The sequence below is a fragment of the Saccoglossus kowalevskii genome, chromosome 9 (assembly GCF_978046115.1).
Source record: "Saccoglossus kowalevskii chromosome 9, keSacKowa6.1, whole genome shotgun sequence".
NCBI lineage: Eukaryota > Metazoa > Hemichordata > Enteropneusta > Harrimaniidae > Saccoglossus > Saccoglossus kowalevskii.
In genome coordinates this window covers 3,015,517-3,030,145 of record NC_140649.1, presented here as the reverse complement: position 1 = coordinate 3,030,145, position 14,629 = coordinate 3,015,517, and the positions used below count along the sequence as shown (strand labels likewise).

The 14,629-nt window shown below is 35.5% G+C and overlaps 3 protein-coding genes across 3 annotated transcripts in view; 1 reads left to right on the top strand and 2 right to left on the bottom strand.

Annotated features, from left to right (window-relative positions):
* LOC100373205 (spindle and centriole-associated protein 1-like) overlaps window positions 1-8,991 on the bottom strand; it is a 72,731-nt gene extending 63,740 nt beyond the window's left edge. The window contains exon 1 of the mRNA XM_085503052.1: window positions 8,800-8,991. The gene's annotated coding sequence lies outside the window, so the exon portion shown is untranslated. The remainder of the gene's footprint in view (window positions 1-8,799) is intronic.
* On the bottom strand, window positions 451-7,655 carry LOC146738057 (uncharacterized). The gene is made up of 6 exons (XM_085503051.1): window positions 7,404-7,655; window positions 3,605-5,749; window positions 2,414-2,560; window positions 1,870-2,064; window positions 1,371-1,503; window positions 451-986 (listed from the first exon to the last, which is right to left on the bottom strand). Exons 2-6 carry the CDS (start codon window positions 5,741-5,743, stop codon window positions 706-708), a joined length of 2,895 nt encoding a protein of 964 aa, XP_085359177.1. The 5' UTR covers window positions 5,744-5,749; window positions 7,404-7,655; the 3' UTR covers window positions 451-705.
* A 206-nt stretch (window positions 8,992-9,197) lies between the features above and the next one.
* LOC102809749 (coiled-coil domain-containing protein 152-like) overlaps window positions 9,198-14,629 on the top strand; it is a 32,484-nt gene continuing 27,052 nt past the window's right edge. The window contains exons 1-2 of the mRNA XM_085503054.1: window positions 9,198-9,222; window positions 12,155-12,240. Coding sequence (XP_085359180.1) covers window positions 12,163-12,240 — 78 coding nt within the window. The 5' untranslated portion in view covers window positions 9,198-9,222; window positions 12,155-12,162. The remainder of the gene's footprint in view (window positions 9,223-12,154; window positions 12,241-14,629) is intronic.

Here is a 14,629-nt window from a genome sequence, read left to right as displayed (position 1 = left end):
TTCTGTATAAAAAAATATTTTCAAGCAATGTTGCAGTGTGATCTAATTTTTTTGAAGGGTGGGGTACTTACTACTGTAACAAAGATATTTTCATTTATTTTTTATGGGGACTTTTCAATAAATTGTTCAGTGTTGTGTATAGTAAATATTTCAATAAACTAGTCTACTGTAAAAAATATTTTCAATTATTGTTCAGTGTTATTTTCTTGGGTGGGACTTACTAGTGTATGGAACATATTTTATGAGGGCTGTACTAGGAAGATATTTTGGGTACAGGGAAAAACATTCTGTTTCTCGTTTCATGGAAATTTTAAAATAAGGTGATTTTTTTTTAATACTGACCCAAAATTTGAGACAAGTACAAGCGTATTTTGGAATGCATTAGAAGGAAAAACAAACGAGAAACATATTTTTTTTGTCAACCTAATGTATATACAATTACGACAAAGATTAATTTATATCACTGTTTATTTACAAAAAAAGGCCAGCAATAAATAAAACCATCCTGAGCAGTACAGATTCCACTGCCTGTCAAGCACAGAAAAAAAATCAGACTGTTTACTGTCAAAAATGCACATAATTAGATTCATTCCAGTTAGAGTGAAAACAGGATCCATCATAACAATGCCTAAACATTTTTATGTGAAGTATTTTACAGTCTGTTGTACGCCCCAGTAAAAAAGTGTTCACTTAGCAGCATCACCCTCAACGGCGTCTTTTTGGTAAAGGTGTATGGTCAACTTCAGCATCAGCAACTGGCCCCCTGACGTTACTTCCACGCACTCTGAGCAGATTTGAAGTTTTCATCCTTAATGCATTGGCACAATATCCAAACTGAAGAACTGATGGGGCTTCGTTACCACCTTTCATCTGCCTCTGGTTTCCAAAGTAGCTCTCCAAGGGGTCCTGGTTAAATTTCTCAGATAATATAAAAACCACACCAGGTTGACTTAGTAGGTACTTTGTTACATCAACAAAGGAGTTCACTGTGAAAACAAAGAAGAAAAAAAAGTGTAATAGTCAGCCCACATAAAGGGTCTAGGAAATTATGGTAGGAGTAAAAAAACAAAAACTCTCAGTACCCTTGGTTATGCCAAGCTGAAATTTTTATATTTTAGATTTGTAGGCACCAAATTATGTATACCCATGTAATAAAACACAAATCTGAGTCTACTCTACCATCAGGAACAATAATTTCAAATCCCAATGTTGGTACAACTTAAAAATAGTAAAATACTTGCCAACTTGCATATAATGGGGAAATACAAAAAATTGTATCTTTGTGATATATAATTAATAACTACACTGTCAGCAAACTGAAAGAAAAAAATCACCAATCCAACTAAAACTGAGTTACTGACAACACTCACCTGTCATGAAAATGCCTTCAGTGGTCTGATTACTAAGTTTCATTTTGTTTTTCTGACTCCGAGATAATTCATCTCTGTTATCAACTCTTTCAGACCATTCTTTCAAATACCCCAGGAAGTCCTCTTTCAACCACTGTTTTAAAAGTGAAATAAATTTGAATGAGGTTATAAAATGCTTCCCTGCAATGTGTTAGGAAATTGCGGTACTCCCCCTGATTTATGTTTCTATCCCTCTTTTAGAGGGTATATGGTTACACTTAAGTATATTATTAAAACTATTAATGAAGCAGTACAGATATGTCTCACATTATTCTGATCTTTATCCAAGAACTGAAAACAGAGCTGCGGACAAGTAAGCAAACTTATAAGTGCATCAGCATGTCCAGCTGAACTTATATAAATGTATTTACAACATTACTGAAATTCATGATAATTTTGGTAATGAATCAGGGATACACACACAAAGACATTATGGGGATAACAATATTTTGTATATTACCTGTAATCTAGGATCATCAGGAGATCTGTAAGGCATCAGGTTTGGTTTTCTTTTCCTCACACCTTCGATCATGCTTCTAACATTCAGGCAGTCGAAGAATTTATCAAAATTTCGAATAAATTCAACAGTAGGGGCTATATGTGGACCTTTTTGTCCAAAAAGTGACACAGCATTTGCCACAGTGGAACTCAAAACCTGGAAAGAAAAAAAAATAATGCATTGTAATTCAAAAAAGGCTGGTCCCAGTAAAAACTGTCAATAATATTCTCCCACTTCAAAGCCATGTTATACTGTTTAATTTCAAAATGCACAATAGTAATATAAATCTGAACAATAAATTGCTTGTGATTATTTAACACATTTACAGAATTTTTTTAAAAGGAAAATTATATACATGCTCTCCCTGGAACATTTTTAAAAAAATGCACCTAATTGGCACAATAAAATCATTTTTTTTTTAAATTCTTTTTGACTGTATGTGGGGTCAAAAAAAGAGCATACCCCTGGTAACTTAAATCATAATTGATACAAATTCAGTCCTTACCTGTGCTGCATATTTCACCTTCATTCGTGAAAATGAAGTCAAATGAATGTGTTCGTATTTTAATTTGTGGCAGAGAAATAAACCTCCCCTCTCCAAATCAGCCCTATATAGGTCCTCCAGTGTCTTCCACACAATATGATCTCCATTCTGCAGATAAATGAAATACAACTGAGATTAAAAAATAAAATAGTTTTAATTAAAGGTAGAAGCCTACTCATAAATTAAAAAAAAAAAAAGAATTTATTCATTTTGCAATAAATTTTACTCAAAGGCAATATAAGGATATTGACCTAAAAAAAGTTGGGGGTCACCAGCCTTTTTATCGAGAAATTAATGGTTGTATTTTAGTGGAAAGTCGCCATTTTGACACTATTGTAACACTTTACCACAGGTTCCTATGGCAGAGATATTATGCAATATCTCAAAATCTAGCCTGGTGACATAGGCTGAAAAAACCATATATTGTTAATGATGGAGTACTTTTTGTTGTTCTGAATTATTTAAAAAATCTGGGTTTTAAAAAGTGTCAAAAATGCAATTTTTCTTTAACATTGTGTTCTATGGAATTGTTCTAAAAATAGCAATTTTCGAGAAATATTAGGACGCGTTTCTCATATAGCTTAACTGTAACATACAAAATAATGCTATTTCATTGTACCATGGGACATTAGCTTCATGATTGTACATAATAAACTAATGAACATTGTCATGCAATTTATGACCAATTTTGTCAAAAATTATGACTAGGCTTCTACTTTTAAGAGCTTCATATTTTTCCAAAACATTTTTAAAAATAATATTCGCTCATATCTTGTAACTGGAAATAATAATTATTTTTCTGTTGTAGTATTGTTGTGTATTAACACCTTCAGTACATGTAGTTACTTATGACATGTATCTGACACAATACTATGGATTTGGGTAATACATGTATGTGCAAAGTTCATACAGGTTTGGACAGTAAATTTATTGCCACTAATCACAACCCCAAAGAATGTTGTAATGGAAGAGAAAGTGCTAATGCAATTTTTGGTTACTGTGCACTGCTGATTGTCAGTGATAAACAATGGAAATATTTGTTTTTTTTCCCCAACAGCAAACAATTTTCTTTATATACCGGTGTAGGCTCTATTTAGACGACATTTATAATAAAAAAACGAAGTGACTGACATGAAAAAAAAAAAATCTTACCCATAACAATCTCTTGTTGTTGTGGGACCCAGAGTTGGCCCAGCAGTTTCTTGTTGTCTTGATGAGATGTGGGACATCTGACATGAAGTACAGGAACCGCCCATCATCTGCATAGTGGTTTGGTGTTCTGTACGTTATCAGCTCTTCTGGGTCTTCTGACTGGTGGATTTTATAAAATCTTCTATTTGGAGAAGCACCATCAGATGTTGATACCATAACTTTGAAATCGTACATCTCCAATACTTCTATAGCTTCCCAGACAAGTGGAAATAGGAAATCAGAAGTTATAGATGTGGTTGGGAAATGGGCTAGCGGGTAATTGAGGTGCAGACAAACACCACGCACCATAAACACCAACATGTAAGTTGCTATATCAGGCTTCACAGGTCCATCATCTAGGTTCTTCTCATACATAGCAAGGGAATTGTTGAAATTATTAATGTCAACAAAACCGACAAGTTTCCCTGAGCTTTTTTCAAACACAAGATCAGCTTGTATCTTTAGCTCATCATGCACTAGAACAACATACTTCTGATGCTCAGCCAGTTCTTCAAAGCTGCATTCCCTATATAACTGCTCCATTACATCTGCTGAAAAACCACTGCCACTGTTTGTCCAGTGAGTATAATCAAGCAGTGTACGTTCGTTAGGTAGATGAATAACACCAGACTCCTTTAATGTGCGATATGCAGCAGATGATCGAAGTTTTATGTTCAGACACCACTTTATAAACATAGGATGCCATCTCATACCACGAGAATCAGGGCAGTTTAGGGCTTTTACTTGCTGCTCCCAAAACAGTCTCTGAAATGTTCCTTCTGCAAATTCCTCCTTTATGGTACTTTCATAATTTTCAGCCAGGTTCTTGAAAGCTTCACCAGATTTCTCATCCATTCCGACTCCGTTTTCTTCAATACAGGCCTGGAGCCTCTGTCTCAGCCTCCCTTCTCTTACCTCAACTCTTCGTTTCGCCTGGATGATATTTTTAGTTCTTTCATATAATTCATTGTGGGATAGTTGTGAAAGTGGTACATGACTAAAATGTTCAGTTTTACCTGGTTTGACCGACTTGTTTTGCTCACATGTATTTTTACTGTCATTGCAATGCATAGCATACAGAGTGTTTCGGAATTTGCAGCAAGAGTCACATCTTTCTTTGTTACCTTCCAATATTAATTGACAGTCTGCTGCTTTAATGGTGGAATGAAACATTGTCCCTGCTTTGTTTTGTATTGTTACATGTTGCTGTTTTCCAACAATCTTGCCATTTCTTCCATAACTTTTGAAAATACCATGTCTTGAATCTGCCAATGGGTGGAATTTACTGTCAGGATTACCAATGCACACAGTTGCTGAATTGACTGTGTTCAGAAGATCCAAGACTGCTGACAGCCCAGTAATGACCTGTGGTACATGTGAAAATATATTTCGCTTCCCACAATCTTCTCCATGAATTGCAACAGACCAGTTTAAATCTCTGTACACGGATATGTTCTTTGTAATTTCAGGTTGTCTTGTCGCATTCTTCACAATGTACGATAACTGTAAACACTCATCATCAGCAAGGTAAACCCAACCAATTGGGAGAGAACATCTTTCAACCCCTTCTCTGATGTAATAATATGGCAATATATATGTGGGTATACAACTGATAGATGGCAGATGAGAATGTGGAGGAGACACAGAAGATGCAATATTTGTCACAGTACCAAAATTATCAGTACAACTATCACTGGGGGAATTGGACAGCAAACAATGGGTGACATCCAGTCCTGGTGTTGAATCCAAAGATATGTTGTTATGTCTACTGTCTGGGTGGTCACACACAATTTCAGCAAATTGTCTGAGAAGGGGATGTTCTTCAGTTGCATCATTGTCTGTACTGACAGGTTGCAGGATGTCAATATCATTGTGATGTGGTGTTGCTTCCATCACTGTGTGATCTTGTATATCATGACCGTTTGGCACATGGTCAGAATGATTTATGGCAATTCCAGCAAAGTCATCAAGGGGATTGTATGTTTGGGGAGATGACAAACCTTGACTAGATACATTTTTCTTCTTTTTCAGTCTTGCCTTGGAACTCTTCTTTTTTTCAAAATTCTTTATTCTGTACCCAAGACCCTTTTTATATGGCATGATGAGCTACAAAATAAACAAAAATTGTTTTTGTTTTTTAATTGAACTGTAATGTGCATAAAGCTAATAATGTTTAATGAGCATTATTTGGTTACATAAGGTAACACTATATATATTTACCAGGTCATTTTGAGATATCTTTACCATATGGAACCAACGATAATTGGTATAAGATAACTAAGTTACTGTAATATAGTGATTTGAACAACATTTTAAATTGCCAGTTTCTCAAAAAAAGCCATAGAAAGATTTGAGTCTATTTTTTTTAAATCAGTACAATTTGGACTGTTACCCACACCACACTCTTAATATCTAAGATGTAATAAAGCAAACACTTAAAATGTTATTCCAAGGCAAGTGGGCTATTAATTTTTATATCTTATAATTCTAGCAACAGTATTTTAGAGAAAATAGGCCCCAATTTCTCTCCCTGGGTGATCATTGCAATTAAGGAAGTACAATTTTCATTGAAAATGACCAACCAAACACTGACAGATGCCTTATTTTATTTTTCAAACTTGACCCATTTTTTTTATGATATGAACATTTACAGCACTAAAAACCCAAGGGCGAACGTGGAGATTCAGAGTCGTCAAAATGCTGCACATATTATCCCAAAACCAAGACTGTTTTATTTAAAGGGACACGAATAACATGTATATAAAGCAGCCGACATGTTTTCTTTTAGCGAAACAACAAAGACCGAAAATCGATTGAACCCAGCCATCGAAAAATAAAAGATGGCGGCACGGAAAGTCAACATTACTGAGTACATGTATGCCATATTCTTTTCCCCGGAGAATCGTAAATATGCAATGTATTTTTAAAACGTATCTCTCACGTTGACATGAATGTGTTCTAAAAATAAAATTTTATAGTTTTGTGGACTTATAAATTATTGAAAACAAGTATTGCGGGACATAAACGTTCTGGGATAAGTGTACCAAGTCGATACAGCAATGGGGGGAGAGCGATTACAACAATGATTTCAGAGTGAATTTGCTGCACAAAAAGTAGCTGTATATCGAAAATAAGCATACGACAATATGGTTAAAGGCATCTAAATACGAGACTAAGAAATGTCAATCGATTTGGTAATCAAACTGCAGAGAAAACGGGTTAGAAGTTCGTCATCGATTGTTGGGCTGTAAACAAAAATACAAGATGGCGGCAAGGAAAGTCAACACTCCCGAGTGTACCTTTTTTCACCAGAAAATCGTAAATATGCAATGTATTTTTAAAACTTATCTCTCACGTTGACATGAATGTGTTCTAAAAATAAAATTTTATAGTTTTGTGGACTTATAAATTATTTAAAACTAGTATTGCGGGACATAAACTTTCTGGGATAAGTGTACCAAGTCGATACAGCAATGGGGGGAGAGCGACCACAACAATGATTTCAGAGTGAATTTGCTGCACAAAAAGTAGCTGTATATCGAAAATAAGCATACGACAATATGGTTAAAGGCATCTAAATACGAGACTAAGAAATGTCAATCGATTTGGTAATCAAACTGCAGAGAAAACGGGTTAGAAGTTCGTCATTGATTGTTGGGCTCTAACACGATGACTGCACCCGGGGCTGTAAAAAACATTCGCCAACGATCACAAACAACACTTTCCCGTTTCACTGAAATAAAATGTATCATTTACCTACCTGATATGAATATGTAGACTGTTAAACACATAACACACGAAAATATCACAAGGAACTGCAAAAATTTGTTGAATACAAGCGAAGTAGCTGAGTAACAGGAATAACGCTTCCAAGTGAAAGTGTCGATAGCATCACTGTGGTGACGCTTCTTTGTTGACAGTGTGACGTCAGGCGGATGTACGACAGCCGATAAGCATCTTAGTTAAAATAAATAAACAGTTCTCCGTACCAAGATACATCGTACATCCACCCCTCGCGCTTACTTTGATCTTTGCCGGCAGTTTCCCATCCCTCTTTTAGAGGGTCTATGGTTTAACCCTTGACATTTTAGTTCATTTTGAGTTCACGTGTATTGGGTTAGTTAACCATGTTTTCATTTGCTGTTCTATTCTCTGCTGCAGTTCGATCTGCGTGTTGTCAATTTTCGCGAACTTTCTTTTTTTTGCAGGGGATATCCGGGCAAATGCCCACCCTTATATCACCCCGGATAAATACGGTAATTTAAAAAAAAAATTGCATAAAGTTTAGGTACGTCTTCTGGAATTATGCCCAGTAAACGTGTGCTATGATCAGTCATTCAAATAATTTTCATGAAGTTCACATCATGTCACATTGCCAATCAGACTACATGTACTAGCAATGACGTCTGCTTCAAAGTTTTGTTCGAATGGTTGTTTTGTACCAGCTACATTTGCTAGTGCATTGAACAGTTTTTAGTCTGTTGGTTGCACCAAAAATTAATCATTTTTTAAATTCAAACTCTTCTGAATTGTGATATATAATGTGTTGACTCCAATAATTGAAAATATTTGCAGTGACCAAGCTCATTAATATTCATAATTGTAAATGAGTTCTGTTAATGAATGAATGAATGAATGGTACAAATGTATGAATGGACAGACACAGATATGGAATTCTTGGTCGAAACAGCATGTGTCAAACTGTTTTCCTGAACAACTGTACACTGAATCAGAAAAAAGTTTTTACAAAATTTGTTTCGCTATTCCTTAGTTGAAGCAGCCTGTGGGGATCTCTGTGAAACTAATTTTTTGTTGGAAGGGGACAGTAACTAATGCTATTTTCATTGACAACAGTTGAGCTTTCTTAGGTATGAAAAGAATCAACTAGTTCATTATATATTTGTATTGCTTTTTTTTTTTATTTTGGCATTTACACGTAAACAGCTGTTCATAACTTCCGGTTTCAGGATCACAACTTTTTGTATTACAAATTAACGTTCGAAATCCAGTCACAGAAACATTGCTTTGAGCTTGTCCATAACATAATCTAGAAATACTTGGGAATACAATCTTTAGCTTGTCACAGTTGCAAAAAAACAACACAGGTGTAAGATTCAACATGTCAACAGCGCTGATATTTTTTTTCGGCCACTCACCTTTCCAATCGTTATAGAATAATAAATTCGTCTTCGATAACAGGGATTCAGTTTTGTTGATATAACGCAAGATTTTTACCACTTTCTGACGACGACGTACTCACTCCACTAGCCTATACGAACCAAGTTGATTGTGTTTTCAAAGGTAGTGTGCTGTATAAAATGCAAATCTCCCGCCATGTTGGATTTGACGAATAACAGCTCGGATGAATACCGAAATAGTAAATAACTACGAAAAGAAGACAATTTAAACATAGAATAAATGAATACGCATTAAATAATTATTTAATTTAATTCTCATTATTGTGTATCTTTATTTGAGAATATTGATCCAACGACACAATATTATATTCGCACTACATTCTTGGTGGTGGATGAACATCAGTCTTCAGCCTCGATTTCAAAAGACAACAAACGACAACTGTAAGTCGAGTTGGGACAAGCTTGACTATACACAAATTTTACTTCTTATTTAAATATTTCAGGTTAGTTCCATGTTAGTTCAGTATAAGAAATCCGTTACTACTGATCTATAAATACATGTACACTACTGGTGTAACATTCTACCATTTTCGTTCACAATAATTTTTCTGTCAATGACAATTTTCGTACACCCCTCTGGTTATCGGGGGGGGGGTGTAAATGGTAAACGAAACTTCGATTAGCAAAACCAGATCCTTTGTGAGCACAATTTTTCCTTGAAACAGATAAGAGTCCACACACACAATATTGGGGTAGTACAGTCTGTTTTTTTCCAGTTTAAAAAATATGAGCTGGCTGGAGCCTTCATCCCTTGTCTATTTCTTACACGAGTTACTAGCCGATACCCCCCCCCCCCGCTCATAGGGAATGTGTACAGTTGATCATAGTTCCTGGGCTCCCTGTGTTGATATTGAAAAAAAAGAAAGTGTAAACAAAATGTTCTGGATACAGTGTACATTAATTAATGATTCTTCCCTCAAGATTTAAAATGGTTTATGTTGATACATTAGCATCTAGCTAGCGATATGAAAATGTATTCATACATATACTGTATGTACATGTACATGTGTAAACTCAAAACCACCCCTACACTCAGGGTTAGTTCCTGTATAGCAAAAGTAGCCCCATTCAAGTAAATTGGAGATGCTGAATTGTTCGAGTTACATGCATTGAGTTACAAAAATGACCATGCCCATATTTCATAAATTATGCCAACTTTTGCAAAACCACACCCAAATTGTAACTCTATGTCCAAATAACAATTAACAGAACTTTGAGTTACAAAAACATATTTTTGTTAAACGTGCACATTTAGTCGTAAACATTGCTATAATCAAAGACGCGGAACAGGACAGGAACAGGAAGGCTATTCTGGGCTACTGTCATTGTCAAATTTTGGAGAGTACAGGACTATTTATACAGAAGACGTTCCAGTAGTGAATTGTTGTTAAAATTGTTCGATTGACATCTCAAAATCCCTTATTGGAACAGAACATGTCCTATATTCACCAAAAAACAACATTGCTCGAAACAAACAAGTCTCATTGCCCATGCATTTCCTTGCGAAAAAATGGTGATGGCAAAAACAACTGATTTTTGCCCAATCTTCTATGATTTTTTTATAATATTATTAATTCAGTCCAGCGATAGATACGGTAGGATGTTTATTAGAGACCCCGGAGAACCAAAATGTGCAATGTAAATCACTCCAGAGATGTGAAATCGGCAATAATAGTCGAGGGTGCGAGTCACTGAATTTCAAAAATATATTTTATATATAGGGTATATAAGGCCAGACTTTTATTATCCCTTGTTTCGCGAACCCGCCGAATGAACAAGAGCCAAAAATGAAATAAAAATAAAATTTTATTTCAGCGTAATTTCTCGCGCCCGCCAACTTGTAAGCGCAAAAAATTGCTAAAAGAATATTATTTTTATCTTCATTTTTTTACCGCCCGTCGCATAACAAATCCAAGTTGCATTTTCGTGGGAGTATCATGATCAAAGTACCGAAGTCTCTTGCAGGTGAGAAACAATGTTATTCATGGAATAAAATTGTATTTCATTTCTTCTCTCCGATCAATGATCTCACTTCCAATTCTTTGAGAATCACACAAATCTAATGAAAAAGACAGAATTAATTTTTTTTTTGTCCGCCTCCTCAAAAAAATTGCCTTATAAAAACTCGCGAAACAAGGAATAAAAAAAGTCTGGCTTAACCAATATTGTCCTGACAATATTTAAAGATTGTAAAAATTTCACAGCTTTGTGAATAGTGGCACATTCTCTCTTTCGAATGCTTAGAAGATTTATCAAGGTTGTGCATAAATAATGAAAAAGAAACATAGTAAAAAAAAAATTAATGGTGCAATAGTTTTAGATTTGGGAATTTTACAGCCATTTTAAGTGAATGGTTATGCAAATGAGCAATTGTCTCCGCTTATGTTTTGCAGTTTGCAGAGGACGTTCAAATCTAAATAGCTCTCACAATTGTTGTTTATTTCACATAAAACTTTCACACTATGTTTGTCAGTTGTTTATTAACAAATGGGCGTCCAGGCGTTTAGATAGCTTGTTTTGTTTTCTTATTACAACTTGTCAAGCAAGATGTTTGCCTCATATTCAATCCTTTTGTTCATAAAGACATTGAAATAGTGTGAAAATTTCAAGTCAAACTGACAAAAACTGTGAGAGCTAATTAAGTTTCAATCTTTCTGCCCAACCAGAAAACACAAACTGGGATAATGCTCGTTTTATGAAAATGATGTTAAATGTCCACAAAAATGGTTATCACATCATGGCTAAATGGCTGATGTTCCATTGTCACATGAAAAAATAAAATAAAAATATTTACAATTTGAGGGTCAATGAACAAAAAATCGTTCATGATTCACAACTTTGTGTGTAAACTGTCATGGCATTATGTTATCAATTCTACTAACACAATGGATTAGGTAAAGCCAATTAGATAGTAATACAGTTATATAAACATAGCAATCACTATTGAGTTTGCATTTACTTTTCCTTAAACCTTCAAAAAAATACTTGTGTGACATAGTTTTACATGTACATATGTACCAAAAGTTTGTTAAAAGTAGTTGGATATTCAACATTCAATCAAAAATATTTAAATTTACAACATTTGGAGATTTTAAAGATTTTAGAAGTGTACTATAAGTTTTGAATGCAACTGTGATGATGACACTCAATTTTCTTGGAACGTACTGGTGTCTATCAGATAAATTATATTATTTAAATTATTTATCATTTCAAATCACCCTATGATATAATTTTATTATTCTTTTCTTTAGATGCTGTCTTGGAATATTCACTGTGATTAACAGGCTCTAGATGATTTTATCCTAAATCATAGGTTTCTCCATGACGTCATCCACTGGTCAAGATGGAAGAGGAGTAGATCTGGATATTGTCTTACAAGATTTCACAGCTTGGCAACAAGTAAGTTTAAAAATTCAAAATATGTGACTCATCAAAGAAGAAATGATGTATTGGTAGATCTGGGGAATTGTGTTAATTTCCTGGAGTGTAAGTGTTCCTAAATATCTGCTATTATGTCCTGCATTATACTGATTAGATCTTTTACCGGTGACACATTGCCTGATAATGATATTTTTAGTCCCCGTTCGGACGCAGTCCGAAAACGGGGACTTATGTTTTGCCCTGTGTGCGTCCGTGCGTCCGTGCGTCCGTGATCACCTGTATCTTGAACATGCATGGACCAATTAAGTTCAAACTTCACTCATACATCACACCTTATATGGGACATATGCACATGCATTTTTTTCATGATCCGATTAACGATAGCCGAATAGCGGCCATTTTAAGGCCGAAAATGCATCAAAATCGCACATTTTCACCATTCCGGACCCGGATCTCAGTTATGCATGGACGGATTTTGTTCAAATTTGGTACATACATTAAACATAATAGGACCTTGATGCACGTCATTTTTTTTTTTGGATCGGGTTTGAAATGGCCGACTGGCAGCCATTTTGTTTTAAAGAATTCAGTTCTGGATCCGTATCCGAGACATGTCTGGATTGACCAAGTTCAAACTTCACACACACAAGGTACATCATGTCACAAATATGTATGTGCATTTGTTTCATGATCTCATTAACGATAGCCGAATAGCGGCCATTTTAAGGCCGAAAATGCATCAAAATCGCACATTTTCACCATTCCGGACCCGGATCTCAGTTATGCATGGACGGATTTTGTTCAAATTTGGTACATACATTAAACATAATAGGACCTTGATGCACGTCATTTTTTTTTTTGGATCGGGTTCGAAATGGCCGACTGGCGGCCATTTTGTTTTACAGAATTCAGTTCTGGATCCGTATCTGAGACATGCTTGGATTGATCGAGTTCAAACTTCACACACACAAGGTACATCATGTCACAAATATGTATGTGCATTTGTTTCATGATCTCATTAACGATAGCCAAATGGCGGTCGCTTTAAGGCCGAAAATGCATTGAAATCCCACATTTTCACCATTCCGGACCCGGATCTCAGTTATGCATGGACGGATTTCATTCAAATTTGGTACATACATTAAACATAATAGGACCTTGATGCACGTCATTTTTTTTTCGGATCAAGTTCGAAATAGCCGACTGGCGGCCATTTTGTTTTAAAGAATTCAGTTCTGGATCCGTATCCGAGACATGTCTGGATTGATCAAGTTCAAACTTCACACACACAAGGTACATCATGTCACAAATATGTATGTGCATTTGTTTCATGATCTCATTAACGATAGCCAAATGGGGGCCGCTTTAAGGCCGAAAATGCATTGAAATCACACATTTTCACCATTCCGGACCCGTATCTCAGTTATGCATGGATGGATTTTGTTCAAATTTGGTACATACATTAAACATAATAGGACCTTGATGCACGTCTTTTTTTTTTTTCGGATCAAATTCGAAATGGCCGACTGGCGGCCATTTTGTTAAAGAATTCAGTTCTGGATCCGTATCCAAGACATGTCTGGATTGATCAAGTTCAAACTTCACACACACATGGTACATCATGTCACAAATAGATATGTGCATTTGTTTCATGATCTGCTTAACAATAGCGGAATGATGGCCATTTTAAGGCTGAAAATGCATCAAAATCACATATTTTCACAATTCCAGAACCGGATCTCAGTCATGCATGGATGGATTTTGTTCAGATTTAGCACAATGTGTTGTACATATGCAGGTGCATTTCGGTCATGATCTGCTTTGAATGTATATGTCACTCAAATATGAACGGAACGGGGACGTGTCATTGACAATGACTTGTTTCTTATTCATTCTATCCATGCAGGCTTTCAGCAAATTATGTGTTAATGCGTATCTATGCAGCTCAGTGACTCTGCATAATTTTTGCTTCCCAATATCAAGTCTTTATAGTCACCGTTCGGACGCAGTCCGAAAACGGGGACTTATGTTTTGACCTCCGTGTGTCCGTGCGTGTGTGTGTCCGTGCGTCTGTGTGTGCGGACCTGTATCTTAGAAATGCCTGGACCAATCACAATCAAACTTCACACATACATCATATATGATATTATACATATGCACGTCGATTTGTTTCACGATCTGATTCAAGATGGCCGAATGGCGCCCATTTTTGTGCTAAAAATCATCAAAATCAAGAATTTCTCGGCCTTTTACTGATGGATTTTGTTCAAACTTGGTATATACATTAGACATTATGGGACCTTGATGCAAATAATTTTGTTTTTCAGATAAGATTCAAAATGGCCGACTGGCGGCCATTTTGTTTGAATGAATGTGGTTCTCGTGCCATATCTCTGACTTGCTTTCA